The sequence below is a fragment of the Saccopteryx bilineata genome, chromosome 1 (assembly GCF_036850765.1).
Source record: "Saccopteryx bilineata isolate mSacBil1 chromosome 1, mSacBil1_pri_phased_curated, whole genome shotgun sequence".
Lineage (NCBI taxonomy): Eukaryota > Metazoa > Chordata > Mammalia > Chiroptera > Emballonuridae > Saccopteryx > Saccopteryx bilineata.
In genome coordinates this window covers 345,729,810-345,755,213 of record NC_089490.1, presented here as the reverse complement: position 1 = coordinate 345,755,213, position 25,404 = coordinate 345,729,810, and the positions used below count along the sequence as shown (strand labels likewise).

The 25,404-nt window shown below is 50.0% G+C and overlaps 1 protein-coding gene across 6 annotated transcripts in view; it reads right to left on the bottom strand.

The window, feature by feature from the left end:
- Positions 1–11,965: 11,965 nt before the first annotated feature.
- The window catches only part of GDPD5 (glycerophosphodiester phosphodiesterase domain containing 5), a 98,557-nt gene continuing 85,118 nt past the window's right edge, over positions 11,966–25,404 (bottom strand). For 4 of the 6 annotated variants that reach the window (XM_066249963.1, XM_066249956.1, XM_066249981.1 and 1 more), the window contains 9 exons: positions 23,303–23,385; positions 22,004–22,154; positions 21,250–21,468; positions 20,475–20,632; positions 20,062–20,209; positions 18,568–18,650; positions 18,026–18,040; positions 15,207–15,319; positions 11,966–12,899 (listed from right to left, as the gene is read on the bottom strand). In XM_066249963.1, the coding sequence (XP_066106060.1) occupies positions 12,751–12,899; positions 15,207–15,319; positions 18,026–18,040; positions 18,568–18,650; positions 20,062–20,209; positions 20,475–20,632; positions 21,250–21,468; positions 22,004–22,154; positions 23,303–23,385 (1,119 nt within the window). In that variant the 3' untranslated portion in view covers positions 11,966–12,750. Of the gene's footprint in view, positions 12,900–15,206; positions 15,320–18,025; positions 18,041–18,567; positions 18,651–18,676; positions 19,069–20,061; positions 20,210–20,474; positions 20,633–21,249; positions 21,469–22,003; positions 22,155–23,302; positions 23,386–25,404 lie in introns of those variants that run through there. The other 2 variants (XM_066249967.1, XM_066249987.1) reach the window with 2 other exon arrangements.

Sequence of the window (25,404 nt, the reverse complement as noted above, 5' to 3'; positions counted from 1 at the left end):
TTGCTTCCATATCTTGGCTATCACTGCTAATGCTGCAGTGAACATCAGGATGCATATACAGTATCTTTTTGAATTAGTGGTTTTGTTTTCTTCTGTTAAATGCCTTTAAATGGATTTGCTGGATTGTATGGCAGTTCTACTTTCAATTTTTTGAGGACCCTCCATACTGTTTCTCATAGTGGATGCACTAATTTTAAATCCTATCAGCAATGAATAAGGGGTCCCTTTTCTCCACATCTTCACCAACATTTATTATTTGATATTTATTGATGATAGCTATTCTGACATGTGTGAAGTGATATCTCATTGTGGTTTTATTTTGCATTTCCTTAATGATTAGTGATGGTGAGCATCTTTTCTTTTTAAGACTTTATTCATTGATTTTTAGAGAGAAGAGAGAGAGTGAGAGAGAAAGAGCAGGAAAAAAAGAACAGGGCAAGGGGAGGAGCGGGAAGCATTTACACAGTAGTTGCTTCCCGTATGTGCCTTGACCAGGCAAGCCCAAGGTTTTGAACTGGTGCCCTCAGCATTCCAGGTCAATGCTCTACCCACTGCGCCACCACAGGTCAGCTGAGCGTCTTTTCATATGATGGTCATCTGTATGTCCTCTTTAGAGAAATGTCTATTCAGGTAGTCTGCCCATTTTTTTAATCAGTTATTTTTTTGGGGGGGGGTTTGGTGTTAAAGTTTTGTAGGAGTTCCTTATATATTTTGGATTTTAACCCCTTATTGAATATATCATTCGGGAACATCTTTCATTCAGTAGGTCATTCATGGTTTCCTTTGCTATGCAAGAACTTTTTGGTTTAATGTAGTCCCATTTGTTTATTTTTTTCTTTTGTTGCCCTTGCCCAAGGAGACATATTCAAAAAGATATTGCTAAGAGTGATGACAATGCCTTTGCTGTGAGGAAACAGGGACACTGGAAGGTAGGCTTCCCCCTCGCTCCTCTAAGGGAGGGTTCAGTCTCTTCCAGCCCTGCTCCAGCCACCTATGACCTAACCTTGCCCAGAATGCTGGGGTTTGCCACAGAAGGCTGACGGTGCCCAGGGCCGTCGGCCCCATCTACAACACTGTGGATGAGCCTAGGGTATTTCTTCCAAGAAGCAGGTAAACTGATCTCATTTGCACAAGGGCCACTTAACTATGTCTTGCTTGAATAGTCAGGTTTTTTATTCTTCCCTCGAAGATCTCTGTTGTGGGTGTTGATAGTCCTATTTTCTGCTGCTTTGTTTCATATATAGTGTTTCCTTTATTCCTCCTACCTCAATGCCCCACTCATATTTCAGGCTGGAACCTACTCCTAATTTAGAGCTCTCTCTCCCCCTTTTGCCAACTTCTATTATGAATCTACTTCTGCCACCCAGCTTAGTGTATCCCAAGGTTCTCTTTACCAAGCCACAGTCGCAGAGCTCCAGGGAAAAGCAACCTGGCCTCATCTCTCCAGGCAGAGGAGAATAGAGGCTCCATCTCCACACATGCTGCAGATGGCTTTTCCAGTCTACCTGAATCATTACCAGCTAGAAGCAGCGGTCATTGGGACTTGGACATGAGCTGCAAAGTATAGAATTGTGACAATTCCAGTGCCATGCGGACTTTTCCTGGATGTGGACTTTTCCTGGACTCCTGATCCTTGTGACAGCTCCTAACAGACTGAACTGGGGTTGGGTTGCATTTTTCAGGGATTTGGCATGGTGTTGGGGCCAACTTGGACTTGATGAACATGTTAAGGACACTACTCTTTTATGGATTCTTGCTGTATTGACTAAGAGTTTGCTTAAAGGTTTTAATCACTGTAAAAAAAAAACCAGAAGAGTGGACAAAGAAGATGGGGCACATATACACCATGGTATACTATTCAGCCATAAGAAATGATGACATCGGATCAGTTACAACAAAATGGTGGGATCCTGATAATATTATACGGAGTGAAATAAGTAAATCAGAAAAAAAACAAGAACTGCAGGATTCTATACATTGGTGGGACGTAAAAACGAGACTAAGAGACATGGACAAGAGTGTGGTGGTTATGGGGTCGGGGGGAGGGAAGGAGGGAGAGAGGGAGGGGTGGGGAGGGGCACAAAGAAAGATAGAAGGTGACGGAAGACAATCTGATTTTGGGTGATGGGTATGCAACATAATTGAACGACAAGATAACCTGGACATGTTTTCTTTGAATATATGTATCCTGATTTATTGATGTCACCCCATTAAAATAAAAATTTATTTATTAAAAAAAAAAGTGATGACAAAGAGTTTACTGCCTATGTTTTCTTCTAGGAGTTTGATGGGTTTAGGTCTTACATTTAAGACTTTAATCCATTTTGAGTTAATTTTTGTATATGATGTAGTGGTCTAATTTCATTTTTTTGTATGTATCTGTTCAGTGTTCCCAACAGCATTTTTCTTTATCCTATTGCATATTCTTGTCTCCTTGTCATAGATTGACTATATATATAGATGTGGGTTTATTTCTGGGCTCTCTATTCTGTTTCATTGATCTGTGTCTGTTTATATGCCAGTACTATGCTGTTTTGATCACTATAGCCTTGTAGTATAGTTTGATATCAAGTACCATGATATAGCCTGACCAGGCGGTGGTGCAGTGGATAGAGAGTCGGACTGGGACGCGGAAGACCCAGGTTTGAAACCCCGAGGTCGCCAGCTTGAGTGTGGGCTCATATGGTTTCAGTACAGCTCACCAGCTTGAACCCAAGGTCGCTGGCTTGAGCAAGGGGTCACTCGGTCTTCTGTAGCCCTCCGGTCGAGGCACATATGAGAAAGCAATCAATGAACAACTAAGGTGCCGCAGTGAACAATTGATGATTCTGATCTCTCTCCCTTCCTGTCTGTTTATCCCTGTCCATTCCTTCTGTTTCTCTCTCTCTCTCTCTTTGACACACACACACACACACACACACACACACAAAAGTAGCATGATACATAGAACATTTTTCTTCTCACAATTTCTTTGTCTACTCATGGTCTTTTGTGGTTCCATATAAATTTTAGGATTATTTGTTTAGTTCTGTGTAAAATGTCATTAGTATTTTGATATGGATTGCTTTGCATAGTATGAATATTTTAATGATGTCAGTCTTTCTATTCATGAGCAAGGTATATCCTCCTATTTATTTGTGTGCTCTTTAGTTACTTTCTTCAGTGTCTATAGTTTTCAGAGTATAGGCCCTTCACTTTTTTTTTTTGTATTTTTCTGAAGTGTGAAGCAGGGAGGCAGTCAGACAGACTCCCACATGTGCCTGACTGGGATCTACCTGGCAAGCCCACCAGGGGGCGATGCTCTGCCCATCTGGGGCGTTGCTCCATTGCTGCCGGAGCCATTCTAGCGCGTGAGGTGGAGGCCATGGAGCTATCCTGAGCACCCTGGCCGACTTTGCTCCAATGGAGCCTTGGCTGCGGGAGGGAAAGAGAGAGATAGAAAGGAGAAGGGGAAAGGTGGAGAAGCAGATGGGCACTTTTCCTGTGTGCCCTGGCTGCAAATCGAACCCAAGACTTCCACACACCAGGCAACACTCTACCACTAAATCAACCAGCCAGGGCTATAGGCACTTCACCGTTTTTTTGTTTGTTTGTTTGTTTTGTTTTTGGTTACAGAGACAGAGAGAAGAGAGAGGGACAGGTAGGGACAGACAGACAGGAAAGGAGAGAGATGAGAAGCATCAATTCTTTGTTGCGGCACCTTAGTTGTTCATTGATTGCTTTCTCATATGTGCTTTGACTGGGGGCTACATCAGACATAGTGACCCCTTGCTCAAGCCAGCAACCTTGGGCTAAAGCTGGTGAGCCTTGCTCAAACCATATGAGCCCACACTCAAGCCAGTGACCTCAGGGTTTCAAACCTGGGTCTTCCACATCCCAGTCCAGTACTCACTCTATCCACTGTGTCACTGCCTGGGTCAGGCGGCCCTTCACCTTTTTGATTCAATTTGTTTCTAGGTATTTTATTCTTTTAGATGCAATTGCAAATGGCACTATTTTTTAAATTTCTCTTTTGAATAGTTTATTATTGGTGTATAAATATGCAACCCATTTCTGAATATTAATTTTGTGTCTCACTACTTTACTGAATTCATTTATTCCAATAGTTTTTTTTGGCAGATTCTTTAGGTTTCTCTGTATAGTGTTATTGTTAGGTCACCTGCAACTAATGAGAGTTTTATTTCTTCCTTTCCAATTTGGATGTTTTCTTTTTCTTATCTGATTCCTGTAGGTAGGACTTCCAATACTATGTTGAATAAAACTGGTGAAAGTAGACAATTTATCTTGTTCCTGATCTTAGAAAAAGAGCTTTCTTTTAGTTTTATACCATAGAGTATAATGTTAGTTGTGGGTTTGTCATACATGACCTTTATTATGTTGAGCATGTTCCCGCTAGCCCCACTTTGCTGAGAGTTCTTTATCAGAAATGGATGTTGGATTTTGTCAAATGCGTTGTCCTGCATCTATTGATATTATCATGTGTGATTTTTCTCCTCCAGTTTATGTAGTGTACCACATGAATTGATTTGCAGATATTGAATCAGCCTTGCAGCCTGAGACTAAGTCCCACTTGATAGTGGTGTACGATCTTTTTAATGTATTGCTAAATTTGGTTTGCTAATATTTTGTTTCAGACTTTTGTATCTATGTTCATCAGGGATATTGGCCTATAAATTTCTTTCTTTGTAGCTTCTTTTTCTAGTATTGATATTGGAGTAAAACTGGCCTCATAAAATGAATTTGGGAGGTCTTCTTCCTTTTCAGTTTTTTGGAATTGTTTGTTTTTTAATGAAGGAGAGAAAGACAGACAGACTGGGACAGACAGACATGAAGGGAAAGAGATGAGAAGCATCAACTTGTAGTTGCAGCGCTTTAGTTGTTCATTGATTACTTTCTCATACGTGCCTGACTGGAGGGCTACAGCTGAGCCAGTGACCCCTTGCTCAAGCTAGCAACCTCGGGCTCAAGCCAGCAACCATGGGGCCATGTCTATGATTCCAAGCTCAAGCCGGCAACCCAGCGCTCAAGCTGGTGAGCCCGTGCTCAAGCAAGATGAGTCTGTGCTCAAAATGCTGACCTCAGGGTTTTGAACCTGGGTTCTTAGTATCCCAGGTCAACACTTTATCCACTGCGCCACTTCCTAGTCAGGCTGTTGGGAGTTTTTTGATTACTCATTCTATTTCATTAATAGTTATTGTTCTGTTCAAATATTGTTTCATCCTCATTCAGTCTTGGAAGATTATATGTTTCTAGGAATTTATCCATTTCTTCCAGGTTGTCTAATTTGTTGACATATAATTGTAGTTTTTCTTATAATCCTTTGTATTTCTATGATGTCAGTTTTCACTTCTCTTTCATTTCTGGTTTTATTTATTTGGGCCCTCTTTTTTTCTTGATGATTCTGGCTAAAGGTTTATTAATTTTGGTTATCTTTTCAAAGAACCAGCTCTTAGTTTCATTGATCTTTTTAATTGTATTTTTAGTCTCTATTTTGTTTATTTCCATTCTAATCTTTCTTATAATTTCCTTTTTTTCTACTCATTTTGGCTTGCTTTTTTTTTCTCTTTTTTACGTGTATAAGTGTAAGGTTATATTATTTATTTGAGATTTTTCTTATTTCTTTAGGTAGGCCTTTACTACAATGAATTTCCCTCATAGGACTGCATTGGCTATATCACATAGATTTGAGGGGTGGTCATTGTATTTTCAATTTCATTTATTTCAAGATATCTTTTCATTTACTTATTGATCTCATTGTTAACTTATTCATTGTTTAGTAGTGTTTAGTCCCCATATGCTTGTGTGTTTTTCAGTTTTCTTCTTGTGATTTCTAGTTTCATACCATTGTGATTGGAAAATATGCTTTATATGGTTTAAATCTCCTTAAATTTATTAAGACTTGTGTTTTGAACTAACGTGGTCTATCCTGGAAAATATTCTATGTGTACTTGAAAAGAATGTGTATTCTGCTGCTTTACACCACTAAGTCCATCTGGCCTAATTGTCATATTCCTTTATCATTATTATTAAGTGAGAGGCAGGGAGACAGAGACAGATTTCTGTATATGCCCAACTGGGATCCACCTGGCAAGCCCCCTGTGGGGCAATGCTCTGCCCATCTGAGGCTGCTGCTCTGTTGCTCGGCAACCAAGCCATTTTAGCATCTGAGGCAAGGCCATGGAGACATCCTCTGCACACGAGGCCAACTTGCTCAAACTATTTGAGCCATGGCTGCAGGAGGGGAAGAGAGAAAGGAGAGATAGAGAGAGGGAGAGAGAAGGGGAGAAGAAGATGGTTACTTCTCCTGTGTGCCCTGACCAGGAATTGAACCTGGGATATCCACACGCTGGGCCAATGCTCTGCTGCTGAGCCAACCAGCCAGGGCTCTAATTGTCATGTAAGGCTACTTTCCTTAATGATTTAGGAAAGGAAATCATTACTCAGATTTCACTTCCAGTCTGAGTATGTCTTTCAATTTGAAGTGAGTCTTTTGTAAGCAGCATTAGACAAGTCATGTTTTTTAATCCATTCAGTCATCCCATGATTTTTTTTATTGGAGCATTTAGTCTACTTACATCTGAAGTAATTGATAATGTATGTACTTATTGCCATTTTGTTAATTGCTTTTAAGTTATTTTTATAGTCCTGTTTCTTATTATTATTCCTCTTCCTCTTCCTCCTTTTCCGTTTCCTCCTCCTCCTCTTCCTTTTTCTTCTTCTTCTTCCTTTTTTTATGTCTTGCCTGTGTTTTGCTATTTTTCTTTGGATTCCTTTTGGTTTTTGTGTATATTTTGTAGGTTTTGGGCTTGTGGCAACCATGAGGTTTATGTGTTATATCATTCTATACCTATAGCAGTTTATACATATAAGCTGCAAGGCATTTTTAAAAAAGATTTTATTTATTGATTTTACAGAGAAATAGGAGGGAGGGAGTGAGAAATATCAACTGATAGTTGCTTCAGTTTAGTTGTTCATTGCTTTCTTGTCATATGTGCCTTAACCAAGCAAGCCCAGGATTTCAAACTGGTGACCTCAGTGTTCCAGGTTGATGCTCTATCCACTGCACCACCATAGGCCAGACAACAACTACATTTTTATAACCCACTACATGGTTTATCTTTTTGACGTTATATTTTAGATCTTTTGGTGTTGTGTATTTTCTAACTACATGTTGTAGTTTTTTTTATTTTGTTCTTTTTGTGTGTGTGTGTGTTTTTTTTTTTTTTTTTAATTTTTCTGAAGTGAGAAGCAGGGAGGCAGAGATACAGACTCCCGCATGTGCCCGACCGGGATCCACCTGGCATGCCCACTAGGGGGCAATGCTCTGCCCATCTGGGGCATTGCTCTGTTGCAACCAGAGCCATTCTAGTGCCTGACGCGGAGGCCATGGAGCCATCCTGAGTGCCTGGACCAACTTTGCTCCAATGAAGCCTTGGCTAAAGGAGGGGAAGAGAGAGATAAAGACAAAGGAGATGGGGGAAGAGTGGAAAAGCAGATGGGCACTTTTCCTGTGGGCCCTGACTGGGAATCGAACCTAGGACTTCCACACACTGCGCCGATGCTGTACCACTGAGCCAGCTGGACAAAGCCTACATATTGTAGTTTGATATTTTTTTTTACCATTATAGTAGCTTTTTAGATGTGTGATTCACTGTATTTACTAAATATTTGCCTTGACCTGTGAGATTTTTTCCTTTCTCATATTTTCTTTTTATTTATTGATTGATTTTAGGGAGAGAAAGAAAAAGAAACATGGATTTGTTGTTCCACTTATTCATGCATTCATTGGTTGATCTGTTTGTTTCCTGTCCAGGGATCCAACCTGCAATCTCAGCATTTCAGGATGGTGCTCTAACCAACTGAGCTACCCGGCCAGGACTCATAGTTTCTTGTTTCTAGTTATGACCTTTCCTTTTCTATTTAAAGAAGACCCTTTAACATTTTTTGTAAAACTAGTTTAAATGTGATGAACCCTTTTAATTTTTGTCTCGGAAACTCTTTTTTCTCTCCTTCAAGTCTAAATGATAACCTTGCTTTGCAAATTACTCTAGATTGTAGGTTCCTTTTTTTCAGCACTTTAAAAATGTCTGCTACTCCCTTCTGGCCTGTACAGTTGCTGCTGAGAAATCAGCTGCAAGCATTATGGTGTTTGCTTTGTCTGTAATTCATTTTCCTCATGATTCTTTCAAGGTTGTCTCTAACTTTTGCCGTTTTAATTACAGTATGTCTTGGTGTGGGTCTCGTTGGGTTCATTGTGTTTGGAACTCTGCTTTCTGGACTGGGATGTCTGTTTCTCAGGTTAGGGAAGATTTAGCCATTATTTGCTTTAAAAAAGTTTCTGTTCCTTTCTCTCTTTTTTCTCCTTCTGGAATCCCTATCATATGAATATTTGGGCACTTGATATTACCCCAGAGGTCCCTTAAACTAGTCCTCATTTTTTTTCAATACTTTTTCCTTTTTGCTGTTCTGATTGGGTGACTTCCACTAGTTTATCTTCCAAGTCACTTATCTGTTCTGTCTTAGATAATCTGTTGTTTGTTCCCTCTAATGTGTTTTTCATTTGTCATTGTATTCTTCAGTTCTGCTTGGTTATTTATTACAGCTTCTAACTCTTTGTGGTAGCCCTCACTAGGTTCCTCTATTCCACTCATGAGTTTGCTGAGCATCATCATGACAATTACTTTGAATTTTATATCTGCCAAATTACTTATCTCCATTTCCTTCTGTTTCTCTCTCTATATATATAGAGAGAGAGAGAGACAGAGAGAGGAACAGACAAGGACAGACAGGAAGGGAGAGAGATGAGAAGCATCAATTATTCGTTGCAGCACCTTAGTTGTTCATTGATTGCTTTCTCATATGTGCCTTGACTGGGGGGCTACAGCAGAGCGAATGACCCCTTGCTCAAGCCAGCAACCTTTGGGCTCAAGTCAGTGACCATGGGGTCATGTCTGTGACCCCACACTCAAGCCAGCAACTTTGCGCTCAAGCCAGTGACCCCAGAGTTTCAAACCTGGGTCCTCCGTGTCCCAGTCCAACACTCTATCCACTGTGCCACTGCCTGGTCAGGCTATAAATTTTATTTTTTTTATTAAATTTATAGAGGTGACATTGGTTAGAGTTCTTTTTGTTCCTTCATTTGAAAGATATGCTGTCTTTTCATTATTTTTTATTTTGGTTTTTTCATTTTGTTTGACTTTCGGTATGTGTTTATATGAATTAAGCAAAAACAATTGTCTTTTCCAGCCTTGCAAACGTGGCCTTATGTAGAAGTGGGTGCTGTGTGGACTGTATGTGTCAGGTGGGTTTGGCTGGCGGTGGGAGCTGGGCCGGTGCCTAAGGTATATAAGGCAGTGGCCTGCCGAGACGGAGCAGCTCCAAGTGGGGAGGCAGGTGCACATAGGAATGTCCTGTTGATTGTGCCTGCATCCTTTGGAGCCAAAATGGGCTCAAGTGGTTGTCTGGGAACTCATTGCAGCAAGCTTTGCAGTTAAGCCAGGTACATGGATAGAGCCCCACCTACACTATGGAGGTGGAGGGGGACGTGAACAATGGTGTTCACTTGGCCCTCCAGCCCTGGAGCTTTCCCGCTGTTCCTGGAGAGCTCCCACGGCCGCCAGCCTCCTCTATACAGTCTCACTTTTTGTTGTAAGAAAGTGGTCCCTGTAGAAGTGATTTCTGTGTAGGCTTTACGTGCCTGGTAGTTTGGGGGAATCTGGCTGTAGCTGAGCAGGTATTCATAGAGCCTGGATCACTGGCCTGCTAGGTACAGACCCTGCCAGTGAGGCCAGGTGTGTGTGTGGCAACGCCCTGCTGTTCCTGCTTGCTCCCTTTGTTGCAGGTAAAAGGCTCTAGGCAGTATAGGCTGGGACCCTGGGGTGATCTTGCAGGAAGGCCAGAGCCCCTTAAGTAGAACTCCACCTACCCTATCAAAGTGGAGGGGGGTGTAAACAATGGTCTCATAGGCTCCTCCAGTTGGGAGTGTTCTGCAGCTCCTGGACCACTCCCATGGCTCCCAGCCTTCTGTATTTGGTCTTTCTCAAATTTAGAAAAAGACCAGTCCTCAGATGTTTCGCAGTCCATTCAGTCCTCAGTTGTCTTGCAGGATAATTGCTTTCTATGCTTCTGTGCATTGGATTTTGTTTATGGTTGAGTTCAGCATCCTATACCTCTGCCAGCTTAGACCTCTAGATTTGGGCACCTTTATATGTATTATATACTTGGGAAGGAAGGGCTGAGAGTTCATGGAGGGCCCTGGAGGAAGTGGAGCATGGGCTCAGCCTGGAGGAGACCCGACCCACTGCGGTTTAAGGCAGAAAGGAAGAAGAGGGTCTACAGGGGGTGGCCGTGAAGGGCAGGGGACCCATTTTCTGTCTCCCTTTGAATGGGCAATCAGACTGTTCTCTGCAGACAAGGGGAGGACATCAGGAAGGTAGGGTTCTCAGTAAGTCTTCAGGTCAAGGGGTAGGAGCCAGGGCTGACCAACTGTGGGCTCAGTTGAGGGTGGAGACAGGCCTAGCCATTTGTCCAAGCTGGGGATGGCATCTGTCCTCCGTCTGTTGTTTGGGCTGAGGGGAGGAAGCTTCCCTGCCTCTGCATTGAGGAGTGGGGGGTACAGTGTAGGGCTCTGATGAGAGTGGGACTCTGGCCGTTCCACACAGCACTCCCAGCCTGCTCTGTGCCCTCCTGAAAACTCCCGGATGTCTCAGCTTGCCCAAGTCTGGTCAGGAGCCTGGGACATCATGGCCAGGGGCGTGGACTGGACAGGGAAGAGCTGGCATTGAAAGGTCAAATCCACCTTCCTGGTGGGCCTGCCAGAGGCTGCAGTAGTTTCTCGGGGCATTTTGGGTAAGGTGGTGAAGGCTACTCCAGACCCAGTCACTCTGGAGTTCACTCATACTCCCTGTACCCAAGGAGAAGCAGAGCTGACCTCCGCCCCAGAAAGGGAAGCACTTGGCAGATGCTCTATAGGGGGACAGTGGGGTGAATCCTCCCCAGTTCCTGAAGGGCAGTCCTATTAGTTAAAGTAGGGGGGGGCAGCCTGCGTTTCAACATTTGGGAAGGAGTTCTCTTTCTTCCCTCCAAGAAGGTGGCAGAATCACTGAGACTCAAAGAAGTCTATCCAGAAGACGACCCCTGTTTGGAGAAGAGACACATCCCTTGACTCCTAGAAAGCACCATGTTTATTTAATGTTGGCTGGTGCTAGGGTTCAGCTTCCCCCCTTTGCTCCTTAGGACCTACCCAATATCACAGACTCAGGACAAAGATGGGAGTTACAGACCTTCCCTGACTCCATTGCTGGCCCCCTTCATGGAGGGCAGAGACCCAAGGACTAAAAGATAGGAAGGCTTTAAAATAAGATATGTGCAGTGTGCAAAAAAAAAAAAAAAAGATAGGAAGGGACACTTGTGGTCCCAGGGGTCATATGGGGGCTTTCAGCCTAGGTACCCCAATGTGCCCGGAATGGGGTGGGCCTGCTTTGGTCAGTTGCAAAGCTTGAGTATTCCAAGCCAAATCTCTGCCATGGTAGAGATGCATCTCCTTTCTGAGAGTCTGTCACTCCACAGGCCAGAGAGCTCAGAAAGCCCTCACGTGGCTGTGAGCGGGCCTCCTGGTCCCATTGCCCACCCCTGCGCTGGGCCCAGGAGTCCTGCCCATCCAGACCTGGTGTGCTGCTCCTGCATGGTTACAGAAGGCACACACATGCTCTGGGGCAAGAGCCTGGGTGGGGTTCTGGTGCCCCCTGTTCTGTGTGGCTTTGGACGGCCACTTTACCTCTTCAAAACCATCTCCCCAACCACAATATCGGGAGACCGGTCCCCAGTCCCAGGTCTGTTAAGGAATCCACCACCCTGCCACTTTTTCGTTCATTTCTGAGAATGGTTCCTCCTCAAATCATGGGTCCAAGATTGACTCCCAAACCCAGCAAGCTCAGTCTCTACCCTCCCACTGACAATTCAGAAATGACATGTCATGATGGCAGCTTTAATCATCTTGGCCAAGATCCCTCAGGCTCCCTCCACTGTAGCCTCCTTGGCCACATGCACACCCTTGACCAGAACTCTTTTCCCAGGTGGCCCTGCCCTGTGGTCACTGAGGTGGTCTTAGTCTGTGGATCTCCTGAGCCTCCGGGCCACTCTGCCCTGAGCCTGCCCTTCTGGCCATTCCCAGCTGCTCCTAGGGAACATGGCGTGGGCCCTCTCCTGGGGCAGGGCCAGTGCGGTGGGAGCTGGTCAGGAGGAGTATCTCCACCGCTGCAGCGGCTTTCCTCCCAGTTGAACCTCCTTGTGCTTTGAGACGGACGTGAAGAACAGAGCTGCTGGGGGCTGAGGCCCAACCCCAGGTCCTCGAGGCAGGCTACCCCCAGAGAAGTCGGCTCCCTCACAGCACACACAGGAGGATGTTCACACGGGAGCATCCCATCCTCCATTGCCACAGGGGGTGTGGCCTGGCCCGGCCCAGTGACCCAGCAGAGCTTCCAGATCAGGATGCAAGAGAGGCTTCAGGCCCCTACTTCCCAGAAGAAAGATCCCCAGGCCTGCAGGGGCATCTGAGACGTTGTAGTTCTGGCCCAGCTGGGCCTCGGGGGAGAGCAGAGCACCCCTGAGAGACAGTGGTGGACAGGGCCTGGAGACAGTGCGGAGGCCGTGGAGCCAGCTCCCAGAGCACTCCAGTCCAGACACTTATGCCAGCTTTTCTGGGTTCCCTGGTCTCCACCTTAGGTACAGGCTGGGAAGACAGCTCTTCAGCTAACGGCGACTCCGGTCTGTGAGGGTCTTGGCACGGCTGCCAGTCCCCCGGGGGTCCATTGGGGTGGTGGTGCTGTTGGCGTATGCATCATAACTGTTGTCTGAACACACAGAGAGCTCATCGGAGACCTCCATGCCGTCACTGATCTCTGTTGGGCCAGAGGAGACAGAATATGAGTGGAGGCAGGAGAGGGGTCAGGAAGGATGGCTGGAAGACAACTGTGGGAAGGGTGATGAGACCCCTGGGTTCAGGGTTAGTATTGAGGTTTGTATTCAAAGCCCTTCTAGGTCCCTACTCTCCCCTGGAACTCTTCCTTCTCACCACACAAAACTATCTGCATCCTCCTGAGCTTGGCACCTATGTGTTTATTCTTCTCAGGGTCTTTGCACATACTGGCCCCTCTCCTGGGAGTGACCTTCCCATCGACAACACCTTTTCTTAAAATCTGGCTCAATTCCTCTTATCTCTGTTATTGCAGGCTCCTGAAAGCCTCCCCTCCTCCCTCTCCCCTGGCTGGGAGGAGACTCCTCAGAGACACACTAGGCCCAGCTTCCCACCATCCCATCACATCCTGTACTGTTGCTGACTGTGCCCCCCCAATCTGGAGCACTTCATGAATAGGGGGAGTCTGAGCATCTGTGTCCCCAGTGTCTGGCACAATGCTGGACACACAGCTGAGGCTCAGGGAAGGTATGCTGAGTGGAGCCAAGCCCACCCTGAGGGGACTCAGGGCTCCTTGGTGAAGTGGAAGGTCTCTGGAGAGGACTTCTCAACCTAGAGTTGGGGCAGGGCTGGAGGCCTGTGGCTGATTCCTCAGGCTGCACTCAAAAGGTGCTCAGTTAATGGTCACTGGCACTACAGGAGAGGTGGGGAGCCTGGATGGGCAGAGCCCGCCAGGCTTTAGGGGCTGGCCTCCTGCCTTCCATTCATCCACCTGCCCCTTCTGACTGCTCCAGGCCAGGCACTGGTCGCTTCCTCCAGGAGCTCTCCAGTGTGGCCAGAGGGCTGTGGGATGCCAGGGAGGCACTCCAACCCAGTCTTGGTGCTCAGGGAAGGCTCCCAGGAGGAGGTTTTTGAGCTAAGGTAAGCAAGAATCTGTGTATCCTAAGCACTTAAAACAGTGCCTGGTATTCATCTGTTAGAGGAATGAATAAGTAAAGGAGCGAATGAATGAGATGTTCACACAATCCTTGATCCTTGGAGCCAGCCCCACGAAAACCAGTTACCCCCACTGGGCTCTGTTTCATTCATGCAGTGTTTACCAGGTACCTGTCTGGGCTGGGCATGGCAGTAACCCTCCAAGCACCCTGTGATAGGGTAACAGCCCATTTTACAGACAGGGAGTCTGATGCTGAGGGAGGTTAGATAGTGTGCTCCCGTTCACACAGCTAGTTGGGATGCAGCTGGGATGTGAATCCAGGTCCACCTGAGTCCTAAATTCTTTACAAATCTCTCCTCTTCTCTCTTTTCCCATGCCCACCTCTCTCGCCTGAATTACTGAGGTGCAGACTGGAAGAATGCCATGTGAACAGGAAGATGCCCATCTGTAAGCCAGGGGAGAGGCCCGGACCAGACCCCTCCCTCCCAGCCTTGCCGACACCCTGATTTTTAGACTCCTAGATTCCAGAACTGTGAGACAGTAAACTGCTGTTTAAGCCTCCCACTTGGTAGTACTGTACTTTGTTACAGCCCTACTGCAAAAAGGGCCAAAGACAAATCCACCCACAACCCTCCTCTGCTCTCAAAATGAAGCCCAAGTTCCTGATCACACACCTGGGGCCTGAGAACCTCCTCACCCCCACCCCTAAGCACCACTGTGGGGTGAGCCAGCCAGAAGCCCCTCTGCTCAAGCCACATGGAAGGCCGCTTGGCCCTCGGCGCCTGGAAGACAGTGCTGCCTCGCGGCCTCTGAGCCGCGCTGCTCCTGCAGGACACCCTTCGCTCGCCCAGCCCTGACCTCCGCCCGCCACCCAGACCCCTCCTGGCCGTCTTTCCCATCTCAGCTATGTCACTTCCCTTCCTCACTACCCCAGGGAACTCTAACCGCTCTCTCCTCTGTGCCCCACTCTGGTTCAGCACCCTCATCTTTAGAGCGCCAGTGACACCCAGTTTCCCACGTATGTGCTTATATAGCTGCCTCCTCCATCAGACTGGCAATGTCAGCTGGCTGGCAACGGGTGAGATCAGTATCTGGGGTCCTGGTATGAACCAGGCAGGGGGCACAGGCCTTCAGAGCAGAGTCCTCTCCCCACCCATGCACAGCACCCCTGCCCACCACCCACGGGGCTGCCAGAGAGCCACAGGATCTGAGTCGATGGCTGCACGTAGAGGGTATGTGTGTCTATATGTGAATGTGTCCCTCTACGCGTGCGGGCATCTGGATGTCTGCGCCGTGTCCCTGCCTGTTTGTGCTGGGTGTGAATGCACGCACACACATCTGTGCGACGCTGCCTACCTGAGAAGATGAGCTTCTCCTTCATGATGCTGACGTCCCGGCTGGGCCGGTGCACCGCTGCACTCAGCATGATCTGCTCGGGGTTGTAGCTCCGGATGCCACCCAGGCGCCACCTGCAGAGATGGCCCCGTGGGCATCAGCCCCCACTTCCCTGGAGCAGGGATCCTGCCCACTTCCAGAGCCTGAGAGACCAACAGGACTCATGTCTGACTGTACAGAGGGGCCCAGTGATGGGCAGAGCTGGAGCTTGAGTCAGTCCCCAGCCAGGGCTCTCCTGCCTCCCTCTTACCTCCAGAACCCAGGGCAGCTCCCCTTGCCCAGGGAGATGTTCTGGGTTGGTTAGTTTTATCTCAGGTAACCCCATTTATGCATCTGGCTGTCTCTGGATGGTATAAATTTGGGGTGGGGGATGGCTTAGCTGATGACTCCGATGGCACAGCCTTGGGTGCACACTAGTCTCGGGGAGTCCCAGCTGATGTCTCCTACAGCTCCGTTACCGTGACCAGGCTGAGTGCAGCCAGAGGCAAACCCCAGAGGAAGTGAAGGAGAGCAGAGGTGAGGGGAGAAGGCACGGGACGTGACTCAGAACTGGTCTTCACTGGTGCAGAGCCAAGGGCATTAGAGTGAGTTGGGATAGGACCTGCTGCTATCTGTCCCAACCACCCTGGAAGAGTGGGGCATGTACTCCCCAGTGGGGAGGACAGGCTGAGTGTTAACCCCTCTGATGGCCGAGGCCGGGGCTGGGGGCAAAATTAACCAAGTGGGTTGAGAGCTGGGGTTGCACAGGGTTTACAGGGGCCAGGCTGAGCCAGGCAGTTTTCCTAGTCTGGTTCCTCGGAACTAGTCCCAAATCCCTAGCCTCTGAGGAACGTAAGACTTTTCCTGTGACCTGGACAGAAGGCTTCACTGGACCCCCCACTCCCACCAAGAGAAGCAGGGGTCAGCTTAGAAACAACCCAACCCCCAGGGCACTGAGTCTGCTGGGTGGATGAAGGGAGCCCAGACTCTACAAGTAATCAGTTGTTTCCAGATGGGGTCAGCGCAGCAGAAATGGATAGACAGATGGACAGGCAGAAGGGTGGGTGAACAGAGCAGACAGACAAGGGCAAAGCAGGAGGCAGAGGGGAAGGCGGCCTGTGCTCTGGTTGGGCTAGCACCCTCCATGTCCCTGCTCTCTTATTTATTGCTGTGTCCCTGGCACCAACCTCAATGCCTGCCGTGGTGTGTGTGGTGTGTGTGTGTGTGTGTGTGTGTGTGTGTGTGGTGTGTGTGTTGAGAGAGGGGCTAAGTGCCTGTTGAGTGAATGAATGGAAGGAGGTAATGACCTTCTCCTCAAGGGTTCCCTTCTCCATCAGCCTCTCCTGACCCAAGGGAGACAAGGATGTGGCCCTGGATGTGTGCTGAGCAGCCCAGCATGTCTGTTCCAGCTCCTGGGCCATCACAGGCCAGCCTCCCCAGCACACTGGGCCCACGTGTAAAGGCCCGGCACAGCACCAGCCAGCACGTGTAGACATCTGCTTGCTGAGAATGGGGGAAGGACTGGGTAAATGCACCTTCACTGGGCTCCCACAGCCAGGGAGCAGTTTCTCCTAGAAGCTGGTCAGTGAAGCCGCTGGACCCAGGAGGGCCCAAGGCACTTACTTGACCAAGGAGGACTTGGCTCCCTGAGACCTAATTCTCATCTTGGAAAATTAAGATTAACTTCAGAATGAAAATGTCAGGCCAGGGTTTCTGCAGCCATCACATCCAGGACAGGAAGCTCGGCACTGTGGGGCTCCCCAGGGGAAAGTGGGGACATGTCTGTGTGGGGAGGGTCGGAGACAGGGAAAGGGAGATGGAGAGGAGAGAGACACAGGAAGAGAGAAAGTGGTGGCAGAGGCAAACCCAGAGAGGGGGAAGGCAACACTGGGAGGGACAGAACTTGGTAGGGTGTGCTCTGGGCAGTGGGGAAGGCCCTGCAGTGACCCTGGGCAGAGCCCTCTCCCACATTAAGATGCGCTGGTACTGAGAGGCCTGGTCCGCAACCGACAAGGGAACGCTGGTTCCTCATCTGCAGAAACAGCAGAAGGAACAGCGGCGGGGCACACACGGCACGGTGGGAAGAGAAGGGAGGACTGCTGGGGAGGGAGGGAGGACTGTGGGAAGAGAAGGGAGGACTGCTGGGGAGGGAGGGAGGACTGCTGGGGAGGGAGGGAGGCTTTGTGCGAAGGCCTCGGGGAGGGTGATGGTGAGAGAGGGAGGACTGCTGGGGAGGGAGGGAGGACTGCTGGGGAGGGAGGGAGGACTGCTGGAGAGGGAGGAGGACTGCTGGGGAGGGAGGGAGGGCTGTGGGGAGGGAGGGAGGACTGCTGGGGAGGGAGGGAGGACCGCTGGAGAGGGAGGAGGACTGCTGGGGAGGGAGGAGGACAGCTGGAGAGGGAGGGAGGACCGCTGGGAAGAGAAGGGAGGACTGTGGGGAGGAAGGGAGGACTGCTGGGGAGGGAGGGAGGACTGCTGGAGAGGGAGGGAGGACTGCTGGGGAGGGAGGAGGACCGCTGGAGAGGGAGGGAGGACTGCTGGGAAGAGAAGGGAGGACTGCGGGGAGGAAGGGAGGACTGCTGGGGAGGGAGGACTGCTAGAGAGGGAGGAGGACTGCTGGGGAGGGAGGAGGACTGCTGGGGAGGGAGGGAGGCTTCATGCGAAGGCCTCTGGGAGGGTGATGGTGAGGGAGCCTGGCCCAGGGACAGGGCTTGATGCAGGTTTTCAGAGGAACTGGAGAAAGGGGTAGCAAGGAGGAGGGAGAAAGAGCAACAGGAGGAGGAAGATCACACCAGAATTACCTGATCAAGTGATAGCTGTGAGATGCCAGAGTGCAGCAGAGAGGGGGTGGGGGAGAGAGGAGGGACATGCGCCGGGTCAGAGCAGTATGGGACAGAGAGAGAACGTCAGTCAGGAATAAAACCCCATCCCGTCGGTTCAGGCCCTAAGCCCTCTTCCCCTGGGCCACCCCTACCTCCCCACTGCCACCACTATCCCAGCTGTTGTCCTGAGGGGTGGGGGTCTCCAGTGGCACAACCGAGTGCTGAGTGCTGGCCTCGGGCAACAGGTGAGGAGACTGAGCTGCAGAGGAGCTGACACTTGTGAGTCCACGCAGCAAATCATGGCAGAGGTTGGCTCTGGGCTCCCCTCTGGGTGCTCATTCCAGCAGCCGCCAGCGCTGGGGGAGTGGGCTGGGGGCCACTGGGAGTCCTTTCCTCCCCACACAGGCCATCTGGTCAGGCCTTCTGGCCCAGGGCTCAGGAGGAGGGTCACCTGGCTGGGCTGGGAGTTGGGTCTGTCTTGGGGCAGGGGAGGCCAAGGAAAGTGGTCAGAGCCTACTCACTTCTGGAGCATGAAGATGCCAACAATGAGGGTGAAGGAGATCAGGTCGGCGGTGACCCACATGAGACAGTACTCGTCGGGGGGCTGCAGAGAGATGGCCGGCGGTCAGCCTCCAGTCAGGGGTAGTCCGCACTGGGCTCCAGACGGAGGCCCCATGGGCAGGAGGACCCCTGTCACCACTGGAGAGGGGCAGGGGAGGACCTGGAGGCATGGGCTCTGTGCTCGGGGGCGTGTGTGTAGGATAAAGGAGATCTCTGTGGTGTTCAGGGTAGAGGGTGCTTTATGTTAAGCCTGGAGGGCTTGTGTGCTCAAGGGGGCTCAAAGCAAGAGGCAAATGATGAAATATGAGTAGATGAGTGTGAGGGTGCGACATGGCCAGCGGTGTGCAGGCAGGTGGCATTCGTGTGGGTGTGCAGGTGTCAGCGCAGTGTGCAGCTCCGGGGCTTTCCCTCCAGGACGGTGGGGCGGGGCCAGGAGGGCAAACCTCCGGACCTCAGGTGAACTGTGGAGAAGGGGCAGGGGGCACTTCTTACTGTTAGTCAACTCCTGTGGCCCCAGAATCCGATTGTGCTCATTGCTAATGGTGGCTCGACTTAACCATCCATAACCTAGATCCAGTTAACTGACTCTGGTACTGTCTTAGCCCTAACGAAGCCCTCCATCTGCCTTTCAGTTTCTCAGAGAGGTAGCAGTGGGAGCAAAGGAGGAAGATCAAGGGCTCTCCCCCCAGTGGCAGAGTGGGGACTGGAATTCAAGCCTGTCTACAGGTGCTCAGTCAACCAATTGAAAACCGGTTTGATTTGCTATAATCTCTGAGCAGATTTTAATATTCCCTATTCTTGTCCTGTTACCCCTTTTATTATTATTATTATTATTAAGTGAGAGGCAGGGAGGCAGAGACAGACTCCTGCATGTGCCCCAACCAGGATCCACCTGGCAAGTCCCCTACCAGGCAGTGGTCTGCCCAACTGGGGCCATGGCTCCATTGCTCCATTGCTAAGCAACTGAGCTATTTTAGCACCTGCGGCGAGGCCATGGAGCCATCCTCAGCGCCCAGGCCAACTTGCTTGAACAGATCAAGCCAGCTTCTCCTGTGTGCTCTGACTAGGTATCAAACCCGGGACTTCCACATGCCGGGTCAATGCTCTACCACTGAGCCACCCACCAGGGCCCTGTTACCCTTTTTTTATAATGCCTTCCCTTCCTTTAAAACAAAATATAATAAACACCCTAAAGCAAAAAACCCAAGTAGCTGTTTCTAGTTCTCTAGGGGCTTTAAGTGATGTTTTCTCCCTGTGGGTTAGGCCCAGGTCCCCCTATCTCCCAGAGGCCACAGAAATCCTTCTGGTGCCTCAAGCCTGTCCTCTTCAGAGGCTCCCCCAACCTAAGATCTCATCAGAGAGCCCCCAGTGTGGAGCCTGCACCCTCCTGGGTGCCACAGGCAGTGCTCTTCTCCCCCACTGTGCCCTCTGACCCCCAGTAACCCCCAACTCACCATGATCCAGAGGGGGGAAGGCACCTGGGACAGGGTGTGGGAATTGTCGGAGGTGACAGACGGGACCCCCGCGCACCACAGCAGGGAGAAGAGCCACGGCGCGTTGACTGTGTAGAGGTTCACACTCAGGTTCCAGGATGCGTAGTCCCTGTGGGTAGGGGACAGAGGCCATTCAGTCCACAAACCTGGGCCTCTGGGAAGCCTGTAAACTATCCTGTCATCCTCACAACTGTCCCTGGAGGAAGGAATCTTCACTCCCAGAGCACCAGATTCAGAGACAAACCCATGTCTGCCTGATGCTCTTGATTTCTCCTCTTTAAACCAGAAGCCCCTGTGATTCTAGCCCTCTGCCCAGATGTGCAGGTGTGTGTGTGTCTGACAGACAGACAGGATGGAGCAGGTGGGATAGGCACCTGAGCTCCTGGCGGGACACCTGAGTATAGCGCAGGTTCAGCCATTGGATGTGGCCTCTCCGCAGGCTGGTGGCTGCCTCCTTGGAGCCTGATGTCTGCTGGAAACCGGGAGCCACCTTCCGTACAAAGGGCCGTTGCCTGTTAGGCAGCCACATGACCTGCAGGCAAAGAGGGTGTGACCTCAGATTTCTCATCTGTAAAATGGGTTTAGAGCATCTACCCCTCCTAAAGCATCTGGAAGGTTTAAGAGACAGGACCTGGCACACAGTGAAAACTTACATATAATGATCATAATCAGGGGACGACTTGGTCCCAGCCAAGGCTGTGAACTGTTTTGGCAACAATCCAGGGAGCTTCCCCTCTAGACACTGCTAACCCAAATGTCAGTTATTCTGCTCGTGGCCACCAGCATCCAGTGTGCATCATAAGCTGGTGTGGGATTCCTGTGATCTCCAAATATTACACACAAGGATGTGGGCAATGCTTCATGGAACTAAGTGCTTCAGAGAATCTGGACTTGCTCCTGCCCTTTGTACATTTTAAAGGACTTCCTTGTTCCCAAAATGACCCCATCAGGGAGATGAGGGGAATGCTATCCCCATTTTTTAAATGTGGAAGCTGAGGTCTGGAGAGGGGATATGGTGAGTTTATGCTGGAGTCCGGCTCTAGGCAGGCCTGGGCTTCCTCGGGAGGTGGGGCTGGGCAAGGTTTGCCAGGGGGCGTGGCTGGGCTCCCTAGGGGCGTGGCTGGGCGGAGCTAGGCTGCCAGGCCTCACCTGGTGCTGCGGGAAGCCTGAGCGCAGCAAGGCCTCCAGTGTGATGTTGAGGAAGCTGCCACGGTAGGGATGTTCCCTCGGAGGGTCACGCAGGTTGAGCATCAGTGTGGCATTGCCCTTGGCCAACTCCAGAAGCTCAGCTAGGCTGCAGATGGACTGGTTCTGGATCTCTCTGTGATCGGAGGGTGATAGGGAACTGGCCGTCCAGAAGGGGTCCGTCTGGCAGAGACAAAGACACACATGGATGCCTCACCAGCCCTTTGGGAGCCTCTACGTGCCTTCCTGGCTACAAGCGTGGAGACCCCTGAGCTGCCAGTGTCTGCTGATGTGTGTCAGGCAGATGGATGGCTATGGCTGTGTGGGGGCTCTAGGAGACCCCAACCCTAACCTCGCTTCCCCACACCCTGCTTACCAAAAGAAGTATTTGCATGGCATGTCTCCCAGACCCCAGCACACTTCTCCTTTAGCAACATTTCAGACCAGAGAACCGATCTAGAGTTTTACAGTTGACAATTTTTACTATTAACTATTGTTATCAGCTTTTTCTGGTGAAGGAGACAGAACCAACACAGGCAATGACAAGCACACTGCCAGGGCTACCGTGGCAGGAGCCCACGGAGGGCACTCACCAGCCTGGCTGTGAGGGCAGCTCGGGAAGTGGGGTCCCCCGAGCTGACGGCCACCCAGCCCTCTCACGCCAGGGGGTTCGCGCCCATGCTTTCCATGCCTCTGACCAGGACAGGTGTAACCAGACCTTCAGGAACCACTGGCCGGCGTTGAGCCTCTGCAGGACAGTCCAGTTGAGCATGGAGGCCGGCCTGCGGGCGAGTTCGGGGAACTCCTCTTCCACGTTGGTGGTGCGCCGCAGGGTGGCGTCATGCATGAGGAAAGGCACGCCATCCAGGCTGCGGGAGGGGGTCCCTGCGTCACTGTCCACCCAGGCCCCTCACCTGCCCACACTAAAATCACCCCTCACACACACACGCACCCCCACACTTCTCCCCACCCACTTATACTGACCCACCACAGGACGCAGGCAGGCCTGGCCCCTTTCTGGGTCTCAGGCTCCCCGTCTGCCCAGGGAAGGCAGTGGGCTGGTGGGTGATTCCTCAAGTTCTCTGTAAGGGTCAGATGGGGGTAGGGACTGCTGAGGAGGGAGAGCAGGGCCTATTCTCTTAGTGACCTTGGAAGGTCGGTGCTACCTCATTTGAGAATGGTGAAACTCAGGCTGAGAGAGGGTCCAGTCCACAACCAGGAAATGGTAGAGCTTGGCTTAGAACCCAGTGCATGCAATGCCATAATGAGAACAGGTAAAGGCAGGCCCCTCTGAATCTACCTCCCACCATCCTGGTCTATCCCACTGCAGTTGCCTAAGCCTATCCAGGTCTTAGTGTGAAACAGTAAAAGGACCTGTGTCCCCCTTCCTCAGGCATTTTACCACCGTCTACAATAAGTTTTTATAAATATATAATTCTGCAATGTCTGCACTGGGAAGGTGTTCTCACATAAGCGGTGCTCTTGTGCAGCACACAATCTATGCAACTAAACACGGCAGTCATGCCTCTCTCCCCTTCTCAGAGACATCTGTCATGAGATGGGTGTGGATTCTTCCTGCCCTTTATACTGATCTACACACATACCTACATGTAGAAAAAGTGTTGGTCATCTTAATGTGGTCTTTTACAATGTAATTGACATCACAGTGAATGTATCACTCTGCAATGCGCTTATATCACTTATCAGAGTGTTTGAGCTCCATCTTTCTGAGAGCTAGTCTTTTGTTAGCTAGTCTTTCCTTCAAGTGGATTGGTGGCAGGACGCCAGGTCCCACCCCCTGCTTGAACCAAGAACACCTGTTCTTTTCTCTGTTTTATATCCTGGAGTTTGGCACAAGATTTATTGTCACGAACAGAGTGCTTGCCCTGCAGTGGATAATCCAAGCCTCTGCCCTCTCTCCGCCAAGACTCTGGGACCTGAGGTTTCTCCAGCAGAGACCTGGATGTGGATGAGTGGAGATGCAAGGCGGTACCATCCTCCCAACCCCAACACCTACCTGATGGTGACATCAGCTTGTAACCCATACAGCTTCTGCTCTAGGGCCTTCCGGAAGGACATCAGTGTGTGCTCTGGAGCCAGCTGCAGGGAAAGAGGGTAGTGAGAGGAGAGCTGAAATTTAGGTGATGTACTCCCCCCATCGGCCAATGAAAAATCTTCCCTGCTGGGCCTGGTTCTCATTCCGTCTCCTTCAAGCAATAGCTCTGTGACCTGGGCACCCACACAGCTTCTCGGAAGCTCAGTTTCCTCATCTGTTGAAGCATGCCTGCCTCACAGATTTTTGGGTGGGAGTGGGAGGCAGGAGCAGTTAGTGTTAAAGTATATAAATGTAGGCATGAGAGGGTTTCTCTACAGTCCTCTGTCTTATGGCAATCTTGGGCTGGAGCTGAGTGCCAAGTTTTCCCCTTGTTATACCCCAAGTCCAGGTAGAGATTCTTGAGGGAGAGATGAGGGTAGATAGGTGGCAGTTTCAGATAGGTGACCAGTTTCCTCATCTTTACAGAAAATGACAAGACCATCTCCAAGATTGGTACATGGATGAAAAGCCCCTGACATGCTGTCTGCTAGACAATTGCATACACATCAGAAGAGCTTGGTTCTAGCCCTGAATCTATCCTTAACCAGCTTTGTGACTTTGGGTGCATCTTCTTCTTCTATGAACCTCAGTTTCCCCATTTACCCCTTGAAAGAGCATATTCACTATTCTTTGAGGGTACGCTCTACTTGGGAGTGGAGGTTCAAGTCTCTCTAGTTCCAGCTGGTCTGGAGACCCTGTTATACTCTTCTCTGCCACTGGAGGTCAGCACCATACCAGAGACTGGGCTAGGGCCAGGAACAGAACAAGGGAGACAGGGGGAGACTCTCCTGACTGAAGGGATGGGGTGGAAAGGGTCCCCATGACTGATACCATTCCCACAAGACCTGCTCGTTCCCATTTCCTATCACTCTGGCCATGCGGGGCGACTAGCACGGAAAGGGCTTTGGAGCTGAGAAGAAACAATTCCATTTCCCAGTCCTGGGCTATCACCTCACCTTTTGGATTTATTTATTTTTATTATTATTTTCTTTTTACAGAGACAGAGAGTCAGAGACAGACGGGAAGGGAGAAAGATGAGAAGCATCAATCAGTTTTTCATTGTGGCACATTAGTTGTTCATTGATTGCTTTCTCATGTGTGCCTTGACCGTGGGGCTACAGCAGACCAAGTAACCCCTTGCTCGAGCCAGCGGTCTTGGGTCTAAGCTGGTGAGCTTTGCTCAAACCAGATCAGCCCGCGCTCAAGCTGGCGACCTCGGAGTCTCAAACCTGGGTCTTCGCATCCCAATCCGACGCTCTATCCACTGCGCCACCGCCTGGTCAGGCTCACCTCACCTTTTGGAACCTCAGTTTCTTTAGCTATAAAATGGGCCGATGGTATCAAGCTGATAGGTAAGATAACAGATACGAGCCGTCTCTATAACATGACTTCCTTCCTTCCCCTTTCCCTGGTGCAGGGCAGCCCTGGGGAATGTGCTACCTGTCTCCCAGTCAAGTGGGCTGTGTGAGGCTTCACCCAGAGGTGGAGGGGGCCACAGAGGCAACTAGCAAGAGGCATGCGTGTCCCACCCATCTCGTCTCTAAATGGACTGCGGCCAGGCCTCCACAAGTGACCACCCAAGAGGCATTGCTCTGTCTTGCCTGAGCTGGGGCTGCAGAAGGTAAGCTGTGGATAGGCACAGAGGAAGTGTTTGGGAAGAAGTGTTTCTAGAGGCTTTTTTCAACTCAGTCTCCCTGCACTAGGGGCTGGCCTCCTAAAGAAAAGCACAGGAAGTTGGCCAGTCAGGGAACTCCAGCAGGGCCCTAGGATATATGCGCAATTCCAGGGTGACTTCTTAACCTCCACATCAGGGCTCCCACTGCCTCAGGCCGAACCCCACATGTGGTTCTGCTGTAGGAGGGAGTGTGTGTGTGTGTGTGGCAGGGGAGGGTTGTCACAAACTCAAGTGGGCAGGCCACTATAGTTAGGAGTGCAAGCTTTGGCCTTGGCTGGGTAGCTCAGTTGGTTAGAGTGTCATTCCAATATGCCAAGGTTGTGGGTTCGATCCCTGGCCAGGGCCAATA